Below are 23,280 nucleotides of genomic sequence, written 5' to 3' on the forward strand. Positions count from 1 at the left end.
CTCAGAGCTTCATCAAGAAAATGGTAAGAGATAACAGAATTTCAGTTTTAGCAATAATTGAGCCCCTGGTTAAGCCAAAGCCTGATGTTTTTAGTAGGGTTTGTGGGATGAAATTTAAAGGTTCTAATAAAAATGGCCAAATTTGGGTGTTCGTGACGGAAGACATTGAGGTGGATGGGTGGGATGACTTGGACCATGTTTTTCATGGCCGGTATGCTTCTCCTTCCTTACCGGTTCCTCTCTTCATCTCGGTAGCTTATGGTAAATGCTCTAGGGAGGGGAGGATAGAGATGTGGGATAAGCTCCGAGAACTTGCTGCGAAGTTGGATGGGTCACCTTGGTTGGTGGGGGGAGATTTTAATATCTTTGTGTCTGAGGAGGAAAGACAGGGAAGTGTGAGGAGACAAGGTAGGAAAATCAGAGAAATGAAGGACTTTGCAGAAACTATTAGTGACTGTCAACTGCTTGACGTGGGAGCGGATGGACCAAAATTCACTTGGGCAAGGGGATATACTTTTGAGCGACTTGACAGAGTGCTACTTGGTGAAGGTTGGGAGAATGTCTTTGAGTCGACGAGAGTTACTAACCTCCCCAGAATTCTCTCGGATCATTGTCCCCTTTTGGTTGCTTTCCGGTTCCCGGGTCCTTGGGTCAAGCCATCTTTTCAGTTTCAAAATAGGTGGGTGCGACACCCCTTGTTCCTTAAGGAAGTTGAAAGATGTTGGAGGGAGGAAACGGGCACCTTTGGCATGGTTAACATTCAAATCAAACTGAGCCGTCTAAAGAGAAGCCTAAGAATCTGGAATCTTGTAGTTTTTGGCAACATTTTTGAGAAACTTAGAAAAGCTGAAGAGGAGGCCAAGGAAACATCGGAAAGGTATGAACAAAATCCTTCTCCAGCCCTTCGCACGGAGATGAACAAATCTATAGTTGAATTTCTTGTACGGTTGAAAATGGAGGAAGATTTTTGGCGTCAGAAGGCGGCTATTAAATGGGTGGCTGAAGGGGAGAGGAATACCAGATTTTTTCATGGTTGGGTGAAGCAGAAAACGATCAAGGCGAGAATACATACGATTGAGGATGGAGAGGAAATTCTAACAGACGATGCGCAGATTAGAAACTCGACAGCAAACTTTTTCAAAGAGCTGTTGACAGAGGATGTAGGGCTATTGGGGGAACCTGGGCCTGTTGGAAGCTGATGCCTCGACAGAGGAAATAAGGCAAATTGTGTTTAGTATCAATGCAGATAGCGCAGCAGGGCCGGATGGATATTCTGCTTTGTTTTTCCAAAGCTACTGGGAGATAGTTGGGGCAGATGTGATTGCAGCAGTACTCAATTTTCTTGCGGGCTCCCAAATCCCAGAGGAATTGCAGCGACCTTGATTGTCCTCGTCCTAAAAAAGAAGAATCCTACAAAATGGGCTAAGTTCAGACCCATTAGTCTGTGTAACGTTATGAATAAGATCATCTCCAAACTGCTTGCTGCAAGACTGGCTCCTCTGCTGCCGAGGCTTACTGTTCCAAATCAAAGCGGATTCATTAAAGGGAGGTTGATTAGTGACAATGTGTTGCTGGCCAAAGAACTTTTCCATGAAATTTGGAAAGGTGTGACGTCTCCAAACATGGTGTTGAAACTGGACATGGAGAAAGCTTATGACCGTGTTCAGTGGTCTTTTTTGATTAAAATTTTAAGGAAGATGGGTTTCTCGGAGAGAGGGCTTGGTCTAATTGAGAACTGTATCTCACCTTGTTGGTTCTCGGTCCTAATTAATGGGAGTGTGGCAGGCTTCTTCAAATCATCACGAGGACTCAGACAAGGGGATCCTATTTCCCCCTCACTATTCATTCTGGCAGCGGATTACTTGTCAAAGCTGTTAGATCGACTCATACTTCGGCGTAAGGACATGATGTATCGTACGGCAAGGTACACTATGGGGATCTCGCACTTGGCATATGCCGATGATATTATGATTTTCTCACAGGCCCAGAGCTCTTCTATCCTACAACTATTGGAATGCTTGAAACACTACATGGAGGTGTCTGGACAGAAAGTTAACGTGGGAAAGAGCTGCTTCTACTTGGATAAAAAACATCAGGCCTGGGCTAGAGAAGTGAGGGAGGTCAGTGGGTTCCAACAGGGAAACCTTCCTTTTGTTTACTTGGGAGTGCCAATCTTTAGGGGGCGGAAGAAAACAAGCCTGTTCTTGTTCATTCGTGATAAGATCTCGGCAAGAATTCACAGTTGGGGCCACAGACATTTATCGTTTGGGGGTCGGCTAACCTTGATAAGGAGTGTCCTGGGGGCGCTTCCAATACATATCTTTTAGGTCCTAGATCCTACAAAGGGGGCGATAAAGCAGATAGAGCAAAAAATGGCTCGATTTTTATGGGGATCTTGCGATACATCGAGGAAGACTCATTGGATTAAGTGGCAGACAGTTTGCCTTCCTACGGATGAGGGGGGATTGGGTATTAGAAGCTTGGCTGACTCTGTGGAGGCCTTTAGCATCAAAATGTGGTGGAGATTTAGGGAACATGACTCACTTTGGGCACAATATATGTATCAGAAGTACTGCTCAATTTCTTTTCCTCTGGTAGCATATATGTCTAATCGTTTCAGCCCAATGTGGAGAAGGCTGTTTAAGGTGGGGGATCTCTGTAGGGAGCAGGTTAGATGGGTGGTGGGAAATAGGAACATCAGCTTTTGGCATGATTCGTGGGTGTTGGACTATCCTCTTGCAAATTTGTGCAATTCCAGGCAGACTCGTCCTTCACTGAAAGTTAATGATCTATGGGAAGGGGAGCAGTGGAACGAGAGGGATCTCTGGGTGATGGCAGAAGAGGAGGGTCTGCCAGAGGAAATCGTAGAAAAAATTTTACAAATTCCCTTTGACAAGAGGGATAGGGATAGGGGAAGATGGAAGCTAACTGTAAATGGGCAATTTACTCTTGCTTCGGCTTGGGATTTGGTGAGGAATAGAGCGGGAAAGCGGCTGATATTTGAAATAATTTGGGGTAAGGCGATTGGACTCTCAATTCAATATTCCTCTGGCGTCTTTTGTCCAGTAGAATACCTGTGGATATGAAGCTGCAATGGAGGGGAATCTCACTAGCATCAATGTGTACATGTTGTAAGAGTCCTCAGGTGGAATCTAGGTTACATCTCTTTATAAATGGGGAGACAGCTAGGAGAGTGTGGCTATACTTTGCAAGATGGTTCCCTCAAGTCCCGGCATTTGACGAGATGGGTCAGAATTTAGAACTAAGGTTTCGATGGTGGCAGAGATATTTGGGCTTTCGCTCAGGTCAGCACCTCTGTAACATAATCCCTTGTTTAATTCTCTGGTATATTTGGTAAGAAAGGAATGAAATGGTGCATCGAGACAAGGCTTTTGAGGTTGAGAATATAATCAGAAAGGTGAACATGCAGTTGAGAAACTTAGTGTTGGCTAAGGTGATAACTCCAGAACAGTGGAGGGATTGCTGTCCGCGGTTGGAAGTGATGAGTGGTGCGGAGAGGGTGATACGAAGGAGGAAGGTTGGAAGGGTGCAGTGGTGAACCCCTGATTTGGGATGGATAAAACTCAATGTTGATGGGTCATATCAGCTGGGATCAAGAAGAGCAGGTGGGGGGTGTGGTGAGGGATCATGAGGGAGAAATAGTTGTTGCTTTCTCTACAGGTTTCGAGGGAGGTTCGGCTATTGAGGCAGAAATCTTGGCAATTTTGGCAGGTGTCAGATTAGCCAAGCATCATGGAAGCAGGCTTTGGATTGAATCAGATCCTAACATGGTGGTTAAATGGTTGTCGGAAGAGCAGCTCGGCCCAGCGGAATTCTGCACAGATTTGAGGATGATCAGGAAGGAGCTTCAAGGTTTGGAATGGAGAATCTCGGACATCTTCTGTAGCACCCCGGAAAATTTGTGACTTTTTAAAATTATTATTCTTATTTGATGGCTTATTTTTTTTTATTATTAATGTGGATGTTGAATGAGAATTTCTTTTGTGCAAATTGAGTCTCTATGTGTTTGAGTTAATTATGTGAAATTAGTTGTTGTGGGTTATGTGAGTTAATGTGATTAAGCGTCCAATGTGTGAATTAAATTAAGTGGGATCATGCATAATCATTCTAGCCATTTTATTTGAAATTTTCGGCCCTCCTATTTATTGGAAATAATACTTTCTTTCTTGGATTTAATTAATTATTTTGGGATATTTATCCAAATTAATCCTACCATACCTTGCCAAATCTTTCCTTAGCCTATTTAAATTAGGATTTAAATTATTTCCTTGTGGAAATACTTATAATTTTCGCCCCCTCCCTTCTTTTCTACTTGGAGATTCTTGAATTATTTTGTTCCTATTTTGTGGGATTCTTTCTGTAACGTCCCACTTTTTTAAACCCTAATTTTCGAACCCTAAGACGATTTCATTTGTTTCTTTTAATGTCATGAATTAAATGGCGAGTGAAAATTTGTTATGCGAGTTCCTTGATGACCTAATTTTTTTTGGTTCGAGGTTATGATTGCGGGTTGACTTAGTCAACTTCGTTGAATATGTGACGTGGTTATTTTTGAATAATTGATCTGGGATGAAATTATTTGTTTCCAAATAATCGATGAGTTGTTTTTACAAAGCTCGAATTCAGTGATGGTGAAATCACAATGTGAAATTAATTAAATCCTTTCCTTGTGGATTATTTATTAGACTAATTTCCAACGCATTTGATGAATTAAATAATTGATACAAGTCCAATCCAATAAAGAATAAATTGTGGAGTACACAATTTAAATAAAATTCTAACAGGGTCTTGAGCCCAAACGTATACTTATTCAAATAATATCCCTGGCCCAATCCTATTTCCTTTTGAGCCCAATACTCTAAATTCTTCCTTCCACCATCAGGAGCCCTTCTCCTCACCCTTCACGTGAATCCTCATTTCTACAGAGAAACATCTTTCAAATTTCAAAATTTAGTCAAAGCAATTAATCCCAAATTGATTAAGCAATCAAATACAAAAAATTCTCCCCTCCCACGTCCCAGCAATTACGTCTCAGCAATTACTCCCTCTTCACCCATTCCTGCAAATCTTTCCTAATTTTGGACGCAATCAAAGTGAAATCAAGCACCAAAAATTGCTCTCAGTACACAGATATATAAATCTTCCTACCCTAATCTCCTTCCCTCACACAAATTCGCAGCCACTCACTTCTCACTGTTGAATCGCAAAGCGGCGGAGGGAGCAGTAGGAAGAAACTTTATTTTTCCTCACCGAATCCTAATTCCATCACGGTAACCACTCTCTCATCCTCCTTTCATGTTCTTCCTCATAAAATGAAATATCGTTTACCCCAAAGCCTTCTGACAGAAACTAGGATCGATTCGAGAGGGGGACAAGCCAGAAACTGCAATCTTTTGTTTCAATCCAATCTGTTCTTTTGAAGGTATAATCTTCTTCCCCAATTCAATTCATCAATCCATGAACTGCATAGCATGTTTCTCACGCTATCAAATCGGATAATCAAAATAATAACCACAATCCGAATCAATCTTCTAATTAACTAAATCGAAACTCAAATTAAGAACTTACCTGCGGGGTTAAACGGGTGGAAACGAGGGCTGTCTCGGATGAAGTCGAGGCCGCCGGAGCGGCGACGCAGCGTCTGTTGCAGCGCCGAGCGACGGCGGAGGGCGCGAACGACGAATCGGAGGCGGCGACGGAAGCAGATTTCCGTGACCTCCGGGTTCTGTTTTGGGTCTTATTCTGATCCTTTCGGCGAGAGAACTAGGGAGTGAGTTTTGGTGCGTCTCCGAAATCCTCCTTTTGAGTGCTGAAACTTTTGGTGTTCTAAGTAGAGGGAGAGAGAAGTCGATGGTTTTGGGTGGAGGTTTTTTTTTCATACTTTTGTTTTATGCTTTAAATTCTTATTTTAGTAGAAAGGGTGTAAATTAAAATGGAAGTAGAGGGGAGTACGTGTTTAATTCCTGGAATGGGAGCTTTCTGTTTTTATTTTTAAAATTTCTTATGTAGACACTTTACTATGTATTTTGGGTGGGGTAGGGAGTACTACTTTAATGTTTGGTGGGGGAGTACGTGTACTCCTTTTGAAGAAGGGGTACATAATTTTATTAAAAAAAAAAAATCTCTATTTGCTATATTCTTTTAAGGCTGGAGCATTTGATTTTAAAGTGGAACGGCAGTAGTGTGTATGTATCTTGAACTAAGAGTATATGCTTTCCTACTAAAATCTTTCCTCTCTTTTGTTTGCAAATAAAATTTTTAATTAAATATTGGGTCTTTCAGTAGGCAATTATTTAAATTTTGGGCTGTTTTACTTGGTTGGGCCTATTTTTAATATTTCGTTGGGAAGCCGAAATTTATAAAAAATACTTTAGCCTTTAATTGTGGAAAATTGGTAGTCTTGGACGAGGAAATTAATTGAAGACATAGGAGGCATGCATCTTATTTATTTACTGAAAAGTGCGTTGAATTATGTATTATCTAAATGCTAAAGGTGAATCCTCGCAAGCGAAACGTGATACCAAGGGGAAGAAAATACTTGTGATCTAAGCAGTCGAGGTGGGCTTTCTTTTAAATAAGGACGATGTCCTAAATGTTTTTATCGATGAAAATGAAAATGAAATCGTGTTTATCATGCCTTGTTTGATTTTTAACGTGCCTATCTGATATGGCTTGAAGCCATTATTATATAAATCGAATTCGGGTCCTCGTAGGGCCGCAAACCCTACTTGGATTAGTGTACACCTATGGTAGATCGTGTGCTAGCGTACGGGCTGGCCGGTCTAGTGACCTGGTTTGCGGCCGCATTCCTTGTCATGTATTGGCAGATATGGCTAACGTCTATGGGAAAATGACTGCAGTCGACTTTTACAATGAGAAATGATTTTAGTGCCTCGGGCCTTTTTAAAAGCCAAAACCCGATGGTTACTCTCGATGGCATGATGAATAAAACTCTTTATTGAAAATATTTTCGGCATGAGCCCATTGAGTATTATTTTTAGTACTCAGCCCTGCATGTGTTTTCCTTATGTGCAGGTTGAGCGGCGACGAGCGGTTGGCGGTGTTGAGCAAATTAAATGAAGAATTAAACATTTATATATATATTTTTTTTTGACTATGAGTGTCGTTGTGTCTTCATACATGACGTCACTTTTCTCTTGGATGCTTCCGCTGTGATGTTTGCTTTATATACTTTTATTAAATTCTAAAACATGTTTTATTTGGAATATTTGCGAACTCGTTACCCTTTTTGAATAAATGCTAAACCCTTGGTCCTTTACTTATTAAACGTAATTACTCTCGGTCGCTTTATTTATTTAACTTAAATTTTGGCCACACTTTTATTGAAAACCCTAGCCTTCTTGAATGTCCTTTAAAACCCTTTTTATCACGATCGTCCGCTTTTATTAACCCTAAGGGGCGGACGTGACAGTTTGGTATCAGAGCCTCAGTTCTTTCCGCTCTGGACCCAAGAGTCTTGTTTGAGTCGAAATCTATTCATGTGTAAATTGGCTAAATGATAAACATCGAAAGCTCAACACCACAACTCGTCCCCGCCCAACCACGAAGAAAGAGGTAAAAATATTTTTGTGAGTTTTTGAATTGAACTACAGATGTTGTAAATTTCGATGGAAATATTACTCTTGTGAAAATGAAGGTATTTATATGGGAATCGAAGTTAATATGACATTTTGGAATCTTGGCTTGATATGAACTTGTATTTTACGATGGTGATTATTCAATTGCTTATGAGACAATATCTATGTGAAAGAACTTGAGCATGCTACTATACATAATTGTAAATCATATATGAATGAAAATTTTGAGATGATGTCGAATGTGGAGGTGCGAAACGCCTAACGCAAGGCAAGCGACGTGTGGGAACATATCGTGATTTAACGAAACGCGAAAACGAATGAACCTTTTTGCCTCGGAAATTAAATTCCATTCATTCTTATTATGATGCTACCATCACACCTCCATCGTTGGAGATTTATATATACGCACCCATCATATTCTCAGCATCATTTGAAACCTCATACACTGTTATTTCTTTCGATCCTTGTGCTGATGCTGAGTTTTTTTTTTTTTTTTTTTTTTTTCTTTTTTTTTAGATGGCCCAACGGTATTATGCTCCGATGCGTAATCGCTACTCCAGCGAAAGGGACCACCCGGTTGAGCGCTACCGAGATTACGAGTGGGACGGGAAGCTCTTCCTCATGTCCTACGTCACTGAGTTTTACAGTAAATGGATGAACGCCTATGCATATGGGGGAGCTACCCATCACGAGGGGATCCAAAAGCTCATCCACACTTTACCGTCTCCTTGGGATGAGTGGACCGCTCAGGCATCTCAGTTTTTCATATGGTATAGCCCGCCCGATTACACCGCGCGGGGGGATTTGGTTGGCCTTATAAAGGTGCTACTTCCGGCCATGACAGCTGCGTTCGACGGACCGCCACGTAATCCACCTCCACATATCTATCCGCCGGGTCAAGCCCGCATGCGGAAGTATCGCTACGACGAGGAGCCACATGTTTCACGTGCTCCTAAGAGAAGGAGACTTGGAATGCGTGTCTCGCCTCCTCTAAGAATCGACAGAGAGGTAGATAGGATGCTCGAGATGACCCCTCCACTCTTAAACGTCGAAGGAGAAGACGAGGATGAGGAACCACTCGAGGAGGGGGAGGATCCAAATGAAGAGAGTGTTGGAGAGACCGAGGAGGAGGGGGATGAGGATGGGGATAATTAGAAATGATGTCTTGTTACACTTTTCCCATGTTTTGATACTCTATTGTTTTGCTTGGCCTTGACATTTCTCTTTCCCGTTGTTTTACCTTCTGTTTTCGTTATGATGGAACTAAGACCTCTTCGAGGCAACATTTTGATATTTCTATGGGAAATTCTTGTCTTTTGCTATCCTATTGTGTAAATATTTGGTACCATCCTTTATTATCTTTTGTGCGATTATCTTTTGCTAGCCTATGACGCAATGACCTCTTGCTATACTATATTATAATTGTCATTTTCTATCATATTACACAATTACCTTTGATGTACTATTGCGCAACTATCTTTTGCTACTCGATTGTACAATTGCTTTTTGCCATAATTTGAAATTATCCTTGCTATTCCATTATGCAATTGTATTTTGTTATACTATTGTGCAAATATCCTTTACTACCTTATCGTGCAATTATCTTTTGCTATTCCATTGTACAATTGTCTTTTGTTACACTATTAAACAATTACCTTTTAATACCCTGTTGAGCAATCGCCTTTTGCTACAATCACCTTCTGCTATGCTATTTTGCAATTGCTCTCTTGTTATCATTCTGTGCAATTGTATTTGATACGTTTGCAAAAGCTCTTTATGATGCAATTGTCCCTTGATCCCCACTTTTCAACTATGCCACATGACTATTCTTGGATTTTGAATAAATGCGATAATAACTCGTGTGATAATGAATCAGAATGCCGCCAAGACGCAACATAAGACGTAACAACCGTGAACCTACCCCTCAGACGATGGAAGAGAGTGTAACTCAACCCATCCCTCCGCCACCACCTCCTCCACCTCCGGTTGACCGTGAAACTGTGAAGCTTTTTCTAGAGCAAAAACCTCCCGTCTTTGATGGAATGGGAGAACCGGCCCAGGCTGAATCATGGATACGCGCATTGGAGCGCATTTTCGCAATCCTAGGGTGCAATGATAGGGAACGGTTGAGTTGTGTGACCTACCAACTAACCGAGTCTGCTGACTTCTGGTGGGATACCAGGATGAAGACAATGCCCCGAGATCAAGCAGCGGGGATGACTTGGGAAGGCTTCAAGACAGAAATATATAATAAGTACGTGCCCAAGAGCTACCGGAAGGCAAAGGCATCTGAATTCTACAATTTGACCCAAGGGCGCATGACTGTGACCGAATATGACCGTGCGCTCAACAACATGACCCGGTACGCACCTGACCAAGTCGATACTGACGAGAAGCTGGCTGAAAAGTTCCGTGAGGGACTAAGGCATGAGATAAGGATGTCGTTGGCTAGTCGTGGAAGACTCCCCTACGCGGAAGCGTTAGCCCTTGCGCTAGATATTGAGGCAGCTATGCCCAAGGAGAGGATGAAGGAAAACACTACTTTGGCACTACCTCCACCACACCACTCTCGAGAGAAGAGGAAGTGGGAGGGGAATGGGACCCCGTATGACAACAAGAGGTACCAGCCCACCCAGAACCGACCACAGTATAGTGGAGGGCAAAACTTATCCAACCAGAGAGGGGACTTCCGACCCAAGCCACCCCAATGCAATGTGTGCTCCAAGTACCATTTTGGAGAGTGTAGAATTCAGAACACCACCAAGTGCTTTAATTGTGGGGGAAACGGCCACTTCTCTAGAGAGTGTCCGAGCAAGAATGTGGGAATGGGGTCGAGACAGAACACTCAAGGATCCCGCCAGCAGCCAAGGGCACTGCAAATTGAATCAAGGGGAAATCGCGATCAACCTCCGCGACAACAGCAACCTTACCGCCCAAGACTCCCTTCCCAGGCTAGAGCATATGCCTTGAGTCAGAAACAACCCAAGACTGAACATGAGAGTCACGAGAAGGGAAACCTGGCAGGTATGGGCAAAATCCTTGGCACTCCTATCGTTGTGTTGTTTGATACGGGCGCATCGCATTCATTCATATCTGAATTATGTGTGGACACCTTAAATTTACCTGCTTACAAATCTGAACATAAGATGATGGTGTCCTCACCAGTGGGAGGGGTAATAGAGGTTTCTCGAACATGCTCGAACGTAGAAATTGTTATGGGAGAACTTAAGTTAATCGCTCACAACCTACAAGTCATGGCAATGGGGGATATTGACATAATTTTGGGAATGGATTGGTTAGCTGCGAATTTTGCTACTATTCGTTGCAAGGAGAGACAAATATCTCTGCAAGCCCCGGGGGAGGAACCCACCATATACTATGGAATCTCGATGAACCGGCGAACGTCTATCATCTCCGCTCTTCAAGCTAGTACGATGGTGAGAAAAGGGCGTCCTGCTTATCTTGTCTATCTACAAGGAGAGGAGAAAGGAGAAAGGAAAGTGGAAGATGTTGCCGTTGTACGAGAATTTCCAGACATTTTCCCCGAAGCTTTGCCTGGACCACCGCCAGATCGACAATTGGAGTTCACAATCGACCTAGAGCCAGGGTCGGCGCCCGTGTCCAAGGCACCATACCGAATGGCGCCTAAGGAGTTAGAGGAACTCAAGATACAACTTCAAGAGCTTATGGACCTGGGTTTCATTAGACCCAGTGTCTCACCGTGGGGCGCTCCGGTGCTTTTTGTCAAGAAGAAGGATGGGTCGATGAGGATGTGTATCGACTATAGAGAGTTGAACAAAATGACCCTCAAAAACAAGTACCCACTGCCGAGAATAGATGACCTATTCGATCAACTCCGAGGAGCCGGTGTGTTCTCAAAAATGGACTTGAGGTCCGGATACCACCAATTGAGGGTCCGAAGGGAGGACATACCGAAGACCGCTTTTCGCACAAGATATGGTCACTATGAGTTCGTTGTAATGCCGTTCGGATTGACAAATGCACCCGCGGTATTCATGGATTTGATGAACCGAGTATTTCACCCATACTTGGATAAATTCGTCTTGGTCTTCATAGATGACGTACTTGTCTACTCGAAGAACGAGAAAGAGCACGAGGAGCATCTGCGAATCACCTTGGAGACGTTGAGGACCGAGAAGCTATACGCCAAATTCAGCAAGTGTGAGTTTTGGCTGAAAGAAGTCAACTTTCTTGGTCACATCGTGTCGGCAGAAGGAATCCGAGTGGATCCCGCCAAGGTTGAGGCGGTACAACAATGGAAGGCACCTTCGACACCAAACGAGATTCGAAGCTTCCTGGGTTTGGCAGGATATTACCGAAGGTTCATAGAGGGATTCTCCAAGATAGCGAGACCAATGACCCAACAACTCAAGAAGGGGGTAAAAGTCAATTGGACCCCGGAGTGTGAGGCAAGTTTTCAACTTTTGAAGGAGAAACTGACCACTGCACCAATCTTAGCTGTGCCAGAGCCTGGAATGAGCTACGTGGTCTACACTGACGCTTCGAAAGTGGGACTTGGATGTGTTTTGATGCAAAACAACAAAGTGATTGCCTACGCATCACGACAATTGAGGCCACATGAGTTGAACTATCCAACCCATGACTTGGAGCTAGCAGCGGTTGTACACGCCCTAAAGATTTGGAGGCATCACCTCTACGGGGTACGATGTGAAATCTTCACGGACCACAAAAGCCTGAAATACTTTTTCGAGCAAAACGATTTAAACATGCGACAACGAAGATGGCTCGAGTTGGTGAAAGACTACGATTGTGGCATCAATTACCACCCCGGCAAGGCAAATGTAGTGGCAGATGCATTGAGCCGGAAGGACCATTCTCAACTGGCCACTTTCCTCACCAAAGAAGAAAGCTTGATACGCGAGTTTAGTAAGATGCGCTTGGATGTGGTGAGAGCACCTGAAACCGTGGAAGCACGGATCGCCACTTTAGTTGTTGAACCTGATCTAAGGACGAGAATTATCAAAGCACAACGGATGGATGCGAAACTAGAGGAAATTCGTGTAGAAGTGCGAACCGGTGAATCTGGAAACTTTAGTGAAGAAGGTGACAACGCTCTCACCTTCGAAGGGAGACTCTGCATACCGAGTGACGAAGGACTCAAAAACGAAATCATGAGTGAAGCACATGAGACTCCTTACACCGCCCACCCGGGAAGTACGAAGATGTATCAAGACTTGAAGAAGTCCTTTTGGTGGAATGGTATGAAGAGGGACATAGCGGCATTTGTGGAGCGCTGCTTAGCCTGCCAACAGGTGAAGGCTCTACATCAACGACCTTACGGAAAGTTGCAACCACTAGAAATTCCCGAGTGGAAATGGGAGCACATCGCCATGGATTTTGTGACAGCACTGCCAAAGACGCAAAAGGGGAATACTGCTATTTGGGTAATTATAGACCGACTCACCAAGAGTGCACACTTCATACCGATTCCCATAACATATGGATCAAATAAGCTAGCTCAAATTTATATAAGGGAAATAGTGCGACTGCATGGAGTCCCAGTGACGATCACGTCTGATCGTGACCCGAAGTTCACTTCAATATTTTGGATCAGCCTACAACGGGAGCTAGGGACTCGTTTGAATTTTAGCACAGCGTTTCACCCGCAGACGGACGGGCAGTCCGAAAGAACGATCCAAACCCTCGAGGATATGTTGAGAGCTGTGGTGCTAGACCGAGGAGGAAGTTGGGAGTCTGCACTACCACTGATTGAGTTCGCCTACAACAACAGTTTCCAGGCAACCATAAACATGGCGCCGTATGAAGCCTTGTATGGGAGAAAATGTAGATCCCCGCTCTACTAGGACGAAGTTGGCGAGAGAAGAATACTTGGACCCGATGCAGTTGAAGAGATGGTTGGAATTGTGCGACAAATTCGTGAAAGGATAAAAGAAGCTCAAGACAGACAGAAGTCATACGCGGATGCACGGCGAACCGACTTACAATTTCAAGCTGGCGACAAAGTTTTCCTCAAAGTATCCCCGTCGAAAGGAATAACGCGTTTTGGTGTCAAGGGAAAATTAAAACCGCGATTTATCGGGCCTTATGAAATCCTTGAAGGAGTGGGTCCTGTTGCATACCGTTTGGCGCTACCCCCAAGTCTCGGAAATGTGCACAACGTCTTTCACGTGTCGCAGTTGCGGAAATATGTGTTCGACCCAAAGCACGTGATTCACTACAAGGAAGTCGCTTTGAACCCGGACTTGAGCTACGAAGAGAGACCCCAAATGATTTTGGACCGAAAAATTCAGAACGTGAGAAATAAACCGGTTGCTTACGTGAAAGTACTTTGGAAAAATCATGGGCACGAAGAAGCCACGTGGGAGAATGAGGACAAGATGATTGAATTGTACCCTGAACTCTTTCCTTGAGGATACCAAATTTCGGGACGAAATTTTTATTAAGGTTGGTAGGATGTAACGTCCCACTTTTTTAAACCCTAATTTTCGAACCCTAAGACGATTTCATTTGTTTCTTTTAATGTCATGAATTAAATGGCGAGTGAAAATTTGTTATGCGAGTTCCTTGGTGACCTAATTTTTTTTGGTTCGAGGTTATGATTGCGGGTTGACTTAGTCAACTTCGTTGAATATGTGACGTGGTTATTTTTGAATAATTGATCTGGGATGAAATTATTTGTTTCCAAATAATCGATGAGTTGTTTTTACAAAGCTCGAATTCAGTGATGGTGAAATCACAATGTGAAATTAATTAAATCCTTTCCTTGTGGATTATTTATTAGACTAATTTCCAACGCATTTGATGAATTAAATAATTGATACAAGTCCAATCCAACAAAGAATAAATTGTGGAGTACACAATTTAAATAAAATTCTAACAGGGTCTTGAGCCCAAACGTATACTTATTCAAATAATATCCCTGGCCCAATCCTATTTCCTTTTGAGCCCAATACTCTAAATTCTTCCTTCCACCATCAGGAGCCCTTCTCCTCACCCTTCACGTGAATCCTCATTTCTACAGAGAAACATCTTTCAAATTTCAAAATTCAGTCAAAGCAATTAATCCCAAATTGATTAAGCAATCAAATACAAAAAATTCTCCCCTCCCACGTCCCAGCAATTACGTCTCAGCAATTACTCCCTCTTCACCCATTCCTGCAAATCTTTCCTAATTTTGGACGCAATCAAAGTGAAATCAAGCACCAAAAATTGCTCTCAGTACACAGATATATAAATCTTCCTACCCTAATCTCCTTCCCTCACACAAATTCGCAGCCACTCACTTCTCACTGTTGAATCGCAAAGCGGCGGAGGGAGCAGTAGGAAGAAACTTTATTTTTCCTCACCGAATCCTAATTCCATCACGGTAACCACTCTCTCATCCTCCTTTCATGTTCTTCCTCATAAAATGAAATATCGTTTACCCCAAAGCCTTCTGACAGAAACTAGGATCGATTCGAGAGGGGGACAAGCCAGAAACTGCAATCTTTTGTTTCAATCCAATCTGTTCTTTTGAAGGTATAATCTTCTTCCCCAATTCAATTCATCAATCCATGAACTGCATAGCATGTTTCTCACGCTATCAAATCGGATAATCAAAATAATAACCACAATCCGAATCAATCTTCTAATTAACTAAATCGAAACTCAAATTAAGAACTTACCTGCGGGGTTAAACGGGTGGAAACGAGGGCTGTCTCGGATGAAGTCGAGGCCGCCGGAGCGGCGACGCAGCGTCTGTTGCAGCGCCGAGCGACGGCGGAGGGCGCGAACGACGAATCGGAGGCGGCGACGGAAGCAGATTTCCGTGACCTCCGGGTTCTGTTTTGGGTCTTATTCTGATCCTTTCGGCGAGAGAACTAGGGAGTGAGTTTTGGTGCGTCTCCGAAATCCTCCTTTTGAGTGCTGAAACTTTTGGTGTTCTAAGTAGAGGGAGAGAGAAGTCGATGGTTTTGGGTGGAGGTTTTTTTTTCATACTTTTGTTTTATGCTTTAAATTCTTATTTTAGTAGAAAGGGTGTAAATTAAAATGGAAGTAGAGGGGAGTACGTGTTTAATTCCTGGAATGGGAGCTTTCTGTTTTTATTTTTAAAATTTCTTATGTAGACACTTTACTATGTATTTTGGGTGGGGTAGGGAGTACTACTTTAATGTTTGGTGGGGGAGTACGTGTACTCCTTTTGAAGAAGGGGTACATAATTTTATTAAAAAAAAAAAATCTCTATTTGCTATATTCTTTTAAGGCTGGAGCATTTGATTTTAAAGTGGAACGGCAGTAGTGTGTATGTATCTTGAACTAAGAGTATATGCTTTCCTACTAAAATCTTTCCTCTCTTTTGTTTGCAAATAAAATTTTTAATTAAATATTGGGTCTTTCAGTAGGCAATTATTTAAATTTTGGGCTGTTTTACTTGGTTGGGCCTATTTTTAATATTTCGTTGGGAAGCCGAAATTTATAAAAAATACTTTAGCCTTTAATTGTGGAAAATTGGTAGTCTTGGACGAGGAAATTAATTGAAGACATAGGAGGCATGCATCTTATTTATTTACTGAAAAGTGCGTTGAATTATGTATTATCTAAATGCTAAAGGTGAATCCTCGCAAGCGAAACGTGATACCAAGGGGAAGAAAATACTTGTGATCTAAGCAGTCGAGGTGGGCTTTCTTTTAAATAAGGACGATGTCCTAAATGTTTTTATCGATGAAAATGAAAATGAAATCGTGTTTATCATGCCTTGTTTGATTTTTAACGTGCCTATCTGATATGGCTTGAAGCCATTATTATATAAATCGAATTCGGGTCCTCGTAGGGCCGCAAACCCTACTTGGATTAGTGTACACCTATGGTAGATCGTGTGCTAGCGTACGGGCTGGCCGGTCTAGTGACCTGGTTTGCGGCCGCATTCCTTGTCATGTATTGGCAGATATGGCTAACGTCTATGGGAAAATGACTGCAGTCGACTTTTACAATGAGAAATGATTTTAGTGCCTCGGGCCTTTTTAAAAGCCAAAACCCGATGGTTACTCTCGATGGCATGATGAATAAAACTCTTTATTGAAAATATTTTCGGCATGAGCCCATTGAGTATTATTTTTAGTACTCAGCCCTGCATGTGTTTTCCTTATGTGCAGGTTGAGCGGCGACGAGCGGTTGGCGGTGTTGAGCAAATTAAATGAAGAATTAAACATTTATATATATATTTTTTTTTGACTATGAGTGTCGTTGTGTCTTCATACATGACGTCACTTTTCTCTTGGATGCTTCCGCTGTGATGTTTGCTTTATATACTTTTATTAAATTCTAAAACATGTTTTATTTGGAATATTTGCGAACTCGTTACCCTTTTTGAATAAATGCTAAACCCTTGGTCCTTTACTTATTAAACGTAATTACTCTCGGTCGCTTTATTTATTTAACTTAAATTTTGGCCACACTTTTATTGAAAACCCTAGCCTTCTTGAATGTCCTTTAAAACCCTTTTTATCACGATCGTCCGCTTTTATTAACCCTAAGGGGCGGACGTGACACTTTCTCTCCAAATAAATTTGATTTGAACCATATCTCTATTTAATTAGTCAAAAAATCCCCACAACCTCAATTTCCTTCAAAAGTACACGCCTATTCCCTATTCTTTTTCTTCCACCAATTTTAATTTGTTTTATTTAAGTGGGGGAGTAATTCTTGAATAAATAGAACAAAAAAAACCCTAACCCTATTTTCCTCATTCTCACGCCTCCCTCCCTCCCACACGTTTTCTCTCTCCCTCTCTTCATCCTCTCCAAAATTCCTTCCAATCCTTGTTCTTGCATCCATTGGAGTTTAATTTTCAAGAGTTCCCGACGAATGCATCAATCTTTGCTTCTACCGTTTGGTTTTCGATCCAAGAAGGTATAATTGAAATTTTTCCTCATCTTCTCCATTGAAACTATGTTCTTGATTCCTTTATGCATATAGTGAGTGTAGGATTCTTAGATCGCATAATTAATCGGTGGAAATTTGTGTTTGTATGAGAACAATTGTGAATATGCGATTTTGAATGAATATGGGTGCAGTTTGAATGAATCATTTGTGAATGATGTGTGATTATATGAGAACTTGATTTTGAGAACCTTTTGAAGCATGATTGTGCATTGGAAGCATGAAAAATTTGTGTTTGGATGAATGAGGAAGAAACCCTAATTTCAAAATTGTGAAGCCTGAAAACTGTGGTGTTCGGACAGTGGATGCCGACGTGTGTTTGACTGACCAAACGATCGAATTTTGACACGATATTTGAACTGAGTAAACTTCAAGGTGTTTTCTGCGTTTGTGTGAATTTTAGCCCCTTTTGACGAAAGATGAAAATTTAATAAATGTTTGAAGTTGACTGCGCAATTCTGCCAGAAACTTGTATTCTCGCCCAGAAGGTTTCGTTTTCTGTTTGACTGACCAAATGGCCTCCTTTCGATGTGAAATTTTAAACTAGATGAAATTTGAAGTGTCTTCTGAGTTGTGTGAAAATTTCAGCCTCATTGTACATCGGATGGAATTTTGGTGAATTTTTCAAACCAACCGCGCAGTTCTGCCGGATTTGTTGTTATGTGGAAATATCACTTGTTGCCAAGTTTGAGGGAATTATATGATGTATGTATGATTTAGGAATGTTTCTTATGACGTGGTTATGTGTTATACGTTGATGTATGCTAGGGTGTTGTTTCGTTATTGTTGTGAACGTTTGGGATGGGTAAATTAAAGAGACGATGAAAGGAACGTTAGGGCATGCATGATAATTGTTGTGATGGAAGGCTGATTGTGCTATATATTTATGGTGTTGACAAAGATTGTTGTGCATACGCGGGTACGAAGAGCAAGTGTTTCAATAAAGTTGTGAACAATGTTTTGTAAGCAATCGAGGTGGGCTTTCTTTAACTAAACTCTTTTATTATTCCAAAGTATGATTGTGGAGCTATAAAGGGTGGTTTAAAGTGTTATGTCATGCCGTGATTGTTTTGATGTTGAGATTGTTGTCTGATGCCTAGTTCGTTTGAGCTTGCTCCGTTAGGCTATAGGGCTATGTTGAGATTGTGCTTGATTCCTAGTTTGTGAGTTCGCTCCATTAGGCTATATGGCTATGATAAACGAATTCGGGTCTGAGTAGGGCCGTAAACCCTATCAGGCTGTGTACACAGAGGGGATCGTGAGCCGTCCTTGCTAGTCGGCCGGTCTCGTTTGCGAATAGTGTGGCCACACTTTCGTCGCACTATGGTAAGAGGATGTGAATGATTGATTGTTGAGAAAGTGGGGAGATTGTTTTGCCTGGCCAGGCTATGAAACTGTTTTTGTGATACTCGATGATATTCCTTTTCTAAAATATTAAAATTCGAGTTCACTATGGTATGGATGACATAACTTTTATCAAATATTTTGGCGTGTGTCCACTGAGTATATCACGTACTCAACCCTGCATATGTTTTCTTTATGTGCAGGTTGAGCGGTGATGTTGCGGCGGATGTTGAGTCGAGCCTGTAGAAATTCCGGATGCGTCGTGTCTTCATACATAGGCGTCTCCCTTTGACTCTCTAGATACCTTTATTCCGCTGCCTTGTTTCGAATCATTTTTTTTGATAAAGTCTTTCGTTTTGATCTACACTACTTTATGACATTATTTACCTCGAGACATTAATCCGTTGTTTAACTATTCGATAGACCAAAATATTTCTTTTTGAAGTTAATTGAGTTTTCATATTCAATCTCGTCCTTTATTGTTGTCTTTCATTGCGTCCCCCTTTTCTTCCCCACTCCTTAGTCCCTCCCCTCGTCACGTTTTCCCCGTCTTCACTATCCTTAGTAAGGGTGGGCGTGACAGAGTGGTATCAGAGCTTCGTTCTTTCGCTCTGGTCCGAGAGTCTTCTTTTACCTTAAGTCTAGATTAGTGAACTTTAGACTAAAAGTGTAACGAATGCTCAACATCTGAAGCATCATGCTCAACCAAAAGAAAGTGAGGTATGTTTTAAGTTATTGAAAGAATATGAAATTGATGATGATATGATAAGGATGTATTGACAAGAGTATGCGTGTGTATGGAACTTATGTGTGAATATTATAATGTGACGGTATGATTATGTTGGAACGTGAGCATGAATTGTGTGATGTCATAAAGGTGTGTTATGTGTGAAAGTACTATGACGTGGGAGTTAGAAGATAAGATGAAAGAGAAGTACCCTGATTTGTTTTTGTGAGACGACCAAATTTCGGGACGAAATTTCTGTTAAAAGGGGAAGGATGTAGCACCCCATAAAATTTGAGACTTTTTAAAATTATTATTCTTATTTGATGGCTTATTTTTTTATTATTAATGTGGATGTTGAATAAGAATTTCTTTTGTGCAAATTGAGTCTTTATGTGTTTGAGTTAATTTGGTGTAATTAGTTGTTGTGGGTTATGTGAGTTAATGTGATTAAGCTTCCAATGTGTGAATTAAATTAAGTGGGATCATGCATAATCATTCTAGCCATTTTATTTGAAATTTTCGGCCCTCCTATTTATTGGAAATAATACTTTCTTTCTTGGATTTAATTAATTGTTTTGGGATATTTATCCAAATTAAATCCTACCATACCTTGCCAAATCTTTCCTTAGCCTATTTAAATTGGGATTTAAATTATTTCCTTGTGGAAATACTTATAATTTTCGCCCCCTCCCTTCTTTTCTACTTGGAGATTCTTGAATTATTTTGTTCCTATTTTGTGGGATTCTTTCTCTCCAAATAAATTTGATTTGAGCCATATCTCTATTTAATTAGTCAAAAAATCCCCACAACCTCAATTTCCATCAAAAGTACACGCCTATTCCCTATTCTTTTTCTTCCACCAATTTTAATTTGTTTTATTTAAGTGGGGGAGTAATTCTTGAATAAATAGAACAAAAAAAAACCCTAACCCTATTTTCCTCATTCTCACGCCTCCCTCCCTCCCACACGTTTTCTCCCTCCCTCTCTTCATCCTCTCCAAAATTCCTTCCAATCCCTGTTCTTGCATCCATTGGAGTTTAATTTTCAAGAGTTCCCGACGAATCGCATCAATCTTTGCTTATACCGTTTGATTTTCGATCCAAGAAGGTATAATTGAAATTTTTCCTCATCTTCTCCATTTAAACCTTGTTCTTGATTCCTTCATGCATATAGTGAGTGTAGGAATCTTAGATCGCATAATTAATCGGTGGAAATTTGTGTTTGTATGAGAACAATTGTGAATATGCGATTTTGAATGAATATGGGTGCAGTTTGAATGAATCATTTGTGAATGATGTGTGATTATATGAGAACTTGATTTTGAGAACGTTTTGAAGCATGATTGTGTGTTGGAAGCATGAAAAATTTGTGTTTGGATGAATGAGGAAGAAACCCTAATTTCAAAATTGTGAAGCTTGAAAACTGTGGTGTTCGGACAGTGGATGCCGACGTGTGTTTGACTGACCAAATGATCGAATTTTAACACGATATTTGAACTGAGTAAACTTCAAGGTGTTTTTTGCGTTTTGTGTGAATTTTATCCCCTTTTGACGAAAGATGAAATTTTAATAAATGTTTGAATTTGACTGCGCAATTCTGCCAGAAACTTGTATTCTCGCCGAGAAGGTTTCGTTTCCTGTTTGACCGACCAAATGGCCTCCTTTCGATGTGAAATTTTAAACTAGATGAAATTTGAAGTGTCTTCTGAGTTGTGTGAAAATTTCAGCCTCATTGTACATCGGATGGAATTTTGGTGAATTTTTCAAACCAACCGCGCAGTTCTGACAGATTTGTTGTTATGCGGAAATATCACTTGTTGCCAAGTTTGAGGGAATTATATGATGCATGTATGATTTAGGAATGTTTCTTATGACGTGGTTATGTATTATACGTTGATGTATGCTAGGGTGTTGTTTCGTTATTGTTGTGAACGTTTGGGATGGGTAAATTAAAGAGACGATGAAAGGAACGTTAGGGCATGCATGATAATTGTTGTGATGGATGGCTGATTGTGCTATATATTTATGGTGTTGACAAGATTGTGTGCATACGCGGGTACGAAGAGCAAGTGTTTCAATAAAGTTGTGAACAATGTTTTGTAAGCAATCGAGGTGGGCTTTCTTTAACTAAACTCTTTTATTTTTCCAAAGTATGATTGTGGAGCTATAAGGGTGGTTTAAAGTGTTATGTCATGCCGTGATTGTTTTGATGTTGAGATTGTTGCCTGATGCCTAGTTCGTTTGAGCTTGCTCCGTTAGGCTATAGGGCTATGTTGAGATTGTGCTTGATGCCTAGTTTGTGAGTTCGCTTCATTGCGTCCCCCTTTTCTTCCCCGCTCTTTAGTCCCTCCCCTCGTCACGTTTTCCCCGTCTTCACTATCCTTAGTAAGGGTGGGCGTGACATCTTCAGAGAAGGCAATAAAGCTGCGGACTTTCTTGCGGGCTTCGATTTGCAGGCAGGATCAGGAAGGGCTTTCACGAAGGATTCGGTACCTCCTCGGGTTAAAGTCCTTTACAGGCTTGATCAGCGAGGTTGGCAGAACTTTCGCTTCTGAGGATTATGGAAGTTGTTGCAGGGGGCTGAGGTTTATGCAGGGGCAGACCCGGGTTTGTTGGAAAGGGAGGCGCAACGCTGACCTGGAGGAGGATGGACAGAAATGCAATGCTGGCTTGATTTATGCAGTTGGACTGTTAGTAGATTTTGGACCAGATTTTGCAGGGGCTGGTTCTGGTCTGGAGCGCGAGGATTTTGAGGCAGGTGTATAGAGGTTGCATGACTGGTATTGATGTATGGCTTGGTTGATAGATGCTCTCTTATTTTGTAATAGTTTTGAGTTTAGCTTGTTCTATTTTCAAGACGATTCACTTTTTGAATTTTCTTTATGTAAACTTTCGGTTTGATGATACATAGGGGATGAGGGACCTACTCAACCCTCCACTGTGAAGGTGTTCGATAAAAAAAGAAAAGAAAAGAAAACCTTTTGAATCAAAATCGCCAACACATATACATTTTGTGATGTCTGTAATGTATTGTCATAAAAAACAAGATCATTTTGGTCAATAGAGCATAATAATCATTGTTGTTCTGTGGGAGTTAATTTATAGCATAACTCATTATATATGGGTTACTTGGCCAACAAGCATACTTTTTGAACCGATATCGACAACACACAAACATTTTGTGATGTCTATCATGTATTGTCATAAAAAAGAAGATCATTTTGGTCAATAGAGCATAATAATCATTGTTGTCCCGTGGGATTTAATTTAAAGCACAACTCATTATATTTGGGTTACTAGGCCAACAATCAAACCTTTTGAATCAAAATCGTCACCACACATACATTTTGTGATGTCTGTAATGTATTGTCATAAAAAACAAGATCATTTATGGTAAATAGAGCATAATAAGTATTGTTGTTCCGTGGGAGTTAATTTATTGCATAACTCATTATATTTGGTTCTATTTGGCCAACAAGCAAACCTTTTGAATCGAAATTACCAACACACATACATTTTGTGATGTCTGTAGTGTATTGTCATAAAATACAAGATCATTTTGGTCAAGAGAGCATAATAATCATTGTTGTGCCGTGGGAGTAAATTTTAAGCACAACTCATTATATTTGGGTTTACTTGGCCAACAAGCAAACCTTTTGAATCGAAATTT

General features: G+C 41.1%; 3 protein-coding genes and 3 long non-coding RNA genes across 6 annotated transcripts; 5 read left to right on the forward strand and 1 right to left on the reverse strand.

Moving 5' to 3' along the window:
* The first annotated feature begins 20 nt into the window (after positions 1 to 20).
* LOC121808993 lies at positions 21 to 1,199 on the forward strand. The gene has a single exon (XM_042209545.1). It carries the CDS (start codon positions 21 to 23, stop codon positions 1,197 to 1,199), a length of 1,179 nt encoding a protein of 392 aa, XP_042065479.1.
* Positions 1,200 to 1,454: 255 nt separating this feature from the next.
* On the forward strand, positions 1,455 to 3,926 carry LOC121808994. Its single transcript, XM_042209546.1, has 4 exons — positions 1,455 to 2,120; positions 2,328 to 3,015; positions 3,360 to 3,555; positions 3,608 to 3,926. The coding sequence occupies exons 1-4, from the start codon at positions 1,455 to 1,457 to the stop codon at positions 3,924 to 3,926; spliced, it is 1,869 nt and encodes a 622-aa protein (XP_042065480.1).
* A 1,054-nt stretch (positions 3,927 to 4,980) lies between these two features.
* LOC121807289 lies at positions 4,981 to 7,110 on the forward strand. Its single transcript, XR_006051790.1, has 3 exons — positions 4,981 to 5,443; positions 6,515 to 6,579; positions 7,057 to 7,110. It is a non-coding gene; the product is annotated as an uncharacterized LOC121807289 (long non-coding RNA).
* Positions 7,111 to 9,550: 2,440 nt separating this feature from the next.
* Positions 9,551 to 10,589, forward strand: LOC121808995. Its single transcript, XM_042209547.1, has 3 exons — positions 9,551 to 9,744; positions 9,802 to 10,098; positions 10,373 to 10,589. The coding sequence occupies exons 1-3, from the start codon at positions 9,551 to 9,553 to the stop codon at positions 10,587 to 10,589; spliced, it is 708 nt and encodes a 235-aa protein (XP_042065481.1).
* A 3,779-nt stretch (positions 10,590 to 14,368) lies between these two features.
* LOC121807254 lies at positions 14,369 to 15,573 on the reverse strand. The gene is made up of 2 exons (XR_006051777.1): positions 15,287 to 15,573; positions 14,369 to 15,180 (listed from the first exon to the last, which is right to left on the reverse strand). It is a non-coding gene; the product is annotated as an uncharacterized LOC121807254 (long non-coding RNA).
* LOC121807255 lies at positions 14,470 to 16,807 on the forward strand. Its single transcript, XR_006051778.1, has 3 exons — positions 14,470 to 15,140; positions 16,212 to 16,276; positions 16,754 to 16,807. It is a non-coding gene; the product is annotated as an uncharacterized LOC121807255 (long non-coding RNA).
* Positions 16,808 to 23,280: the final 6,473 nt, after the last annotated feature.

This window comes from Salvia splendens, chromosome 6, assembly GCF_004379255.2.
Source record: "Salvia splendens isolate huo1 chromosome 6, SspV2, whole genome shotgun sequence".
In the NCBI taxonomy this organism is placed as follows: domain Eukaryota; kingdom Viridiplantae; phylum Streptophyta; class Magnoliopsida; order Lamiales; family Lamiaceae; genus Salvia; species Salvia splendens.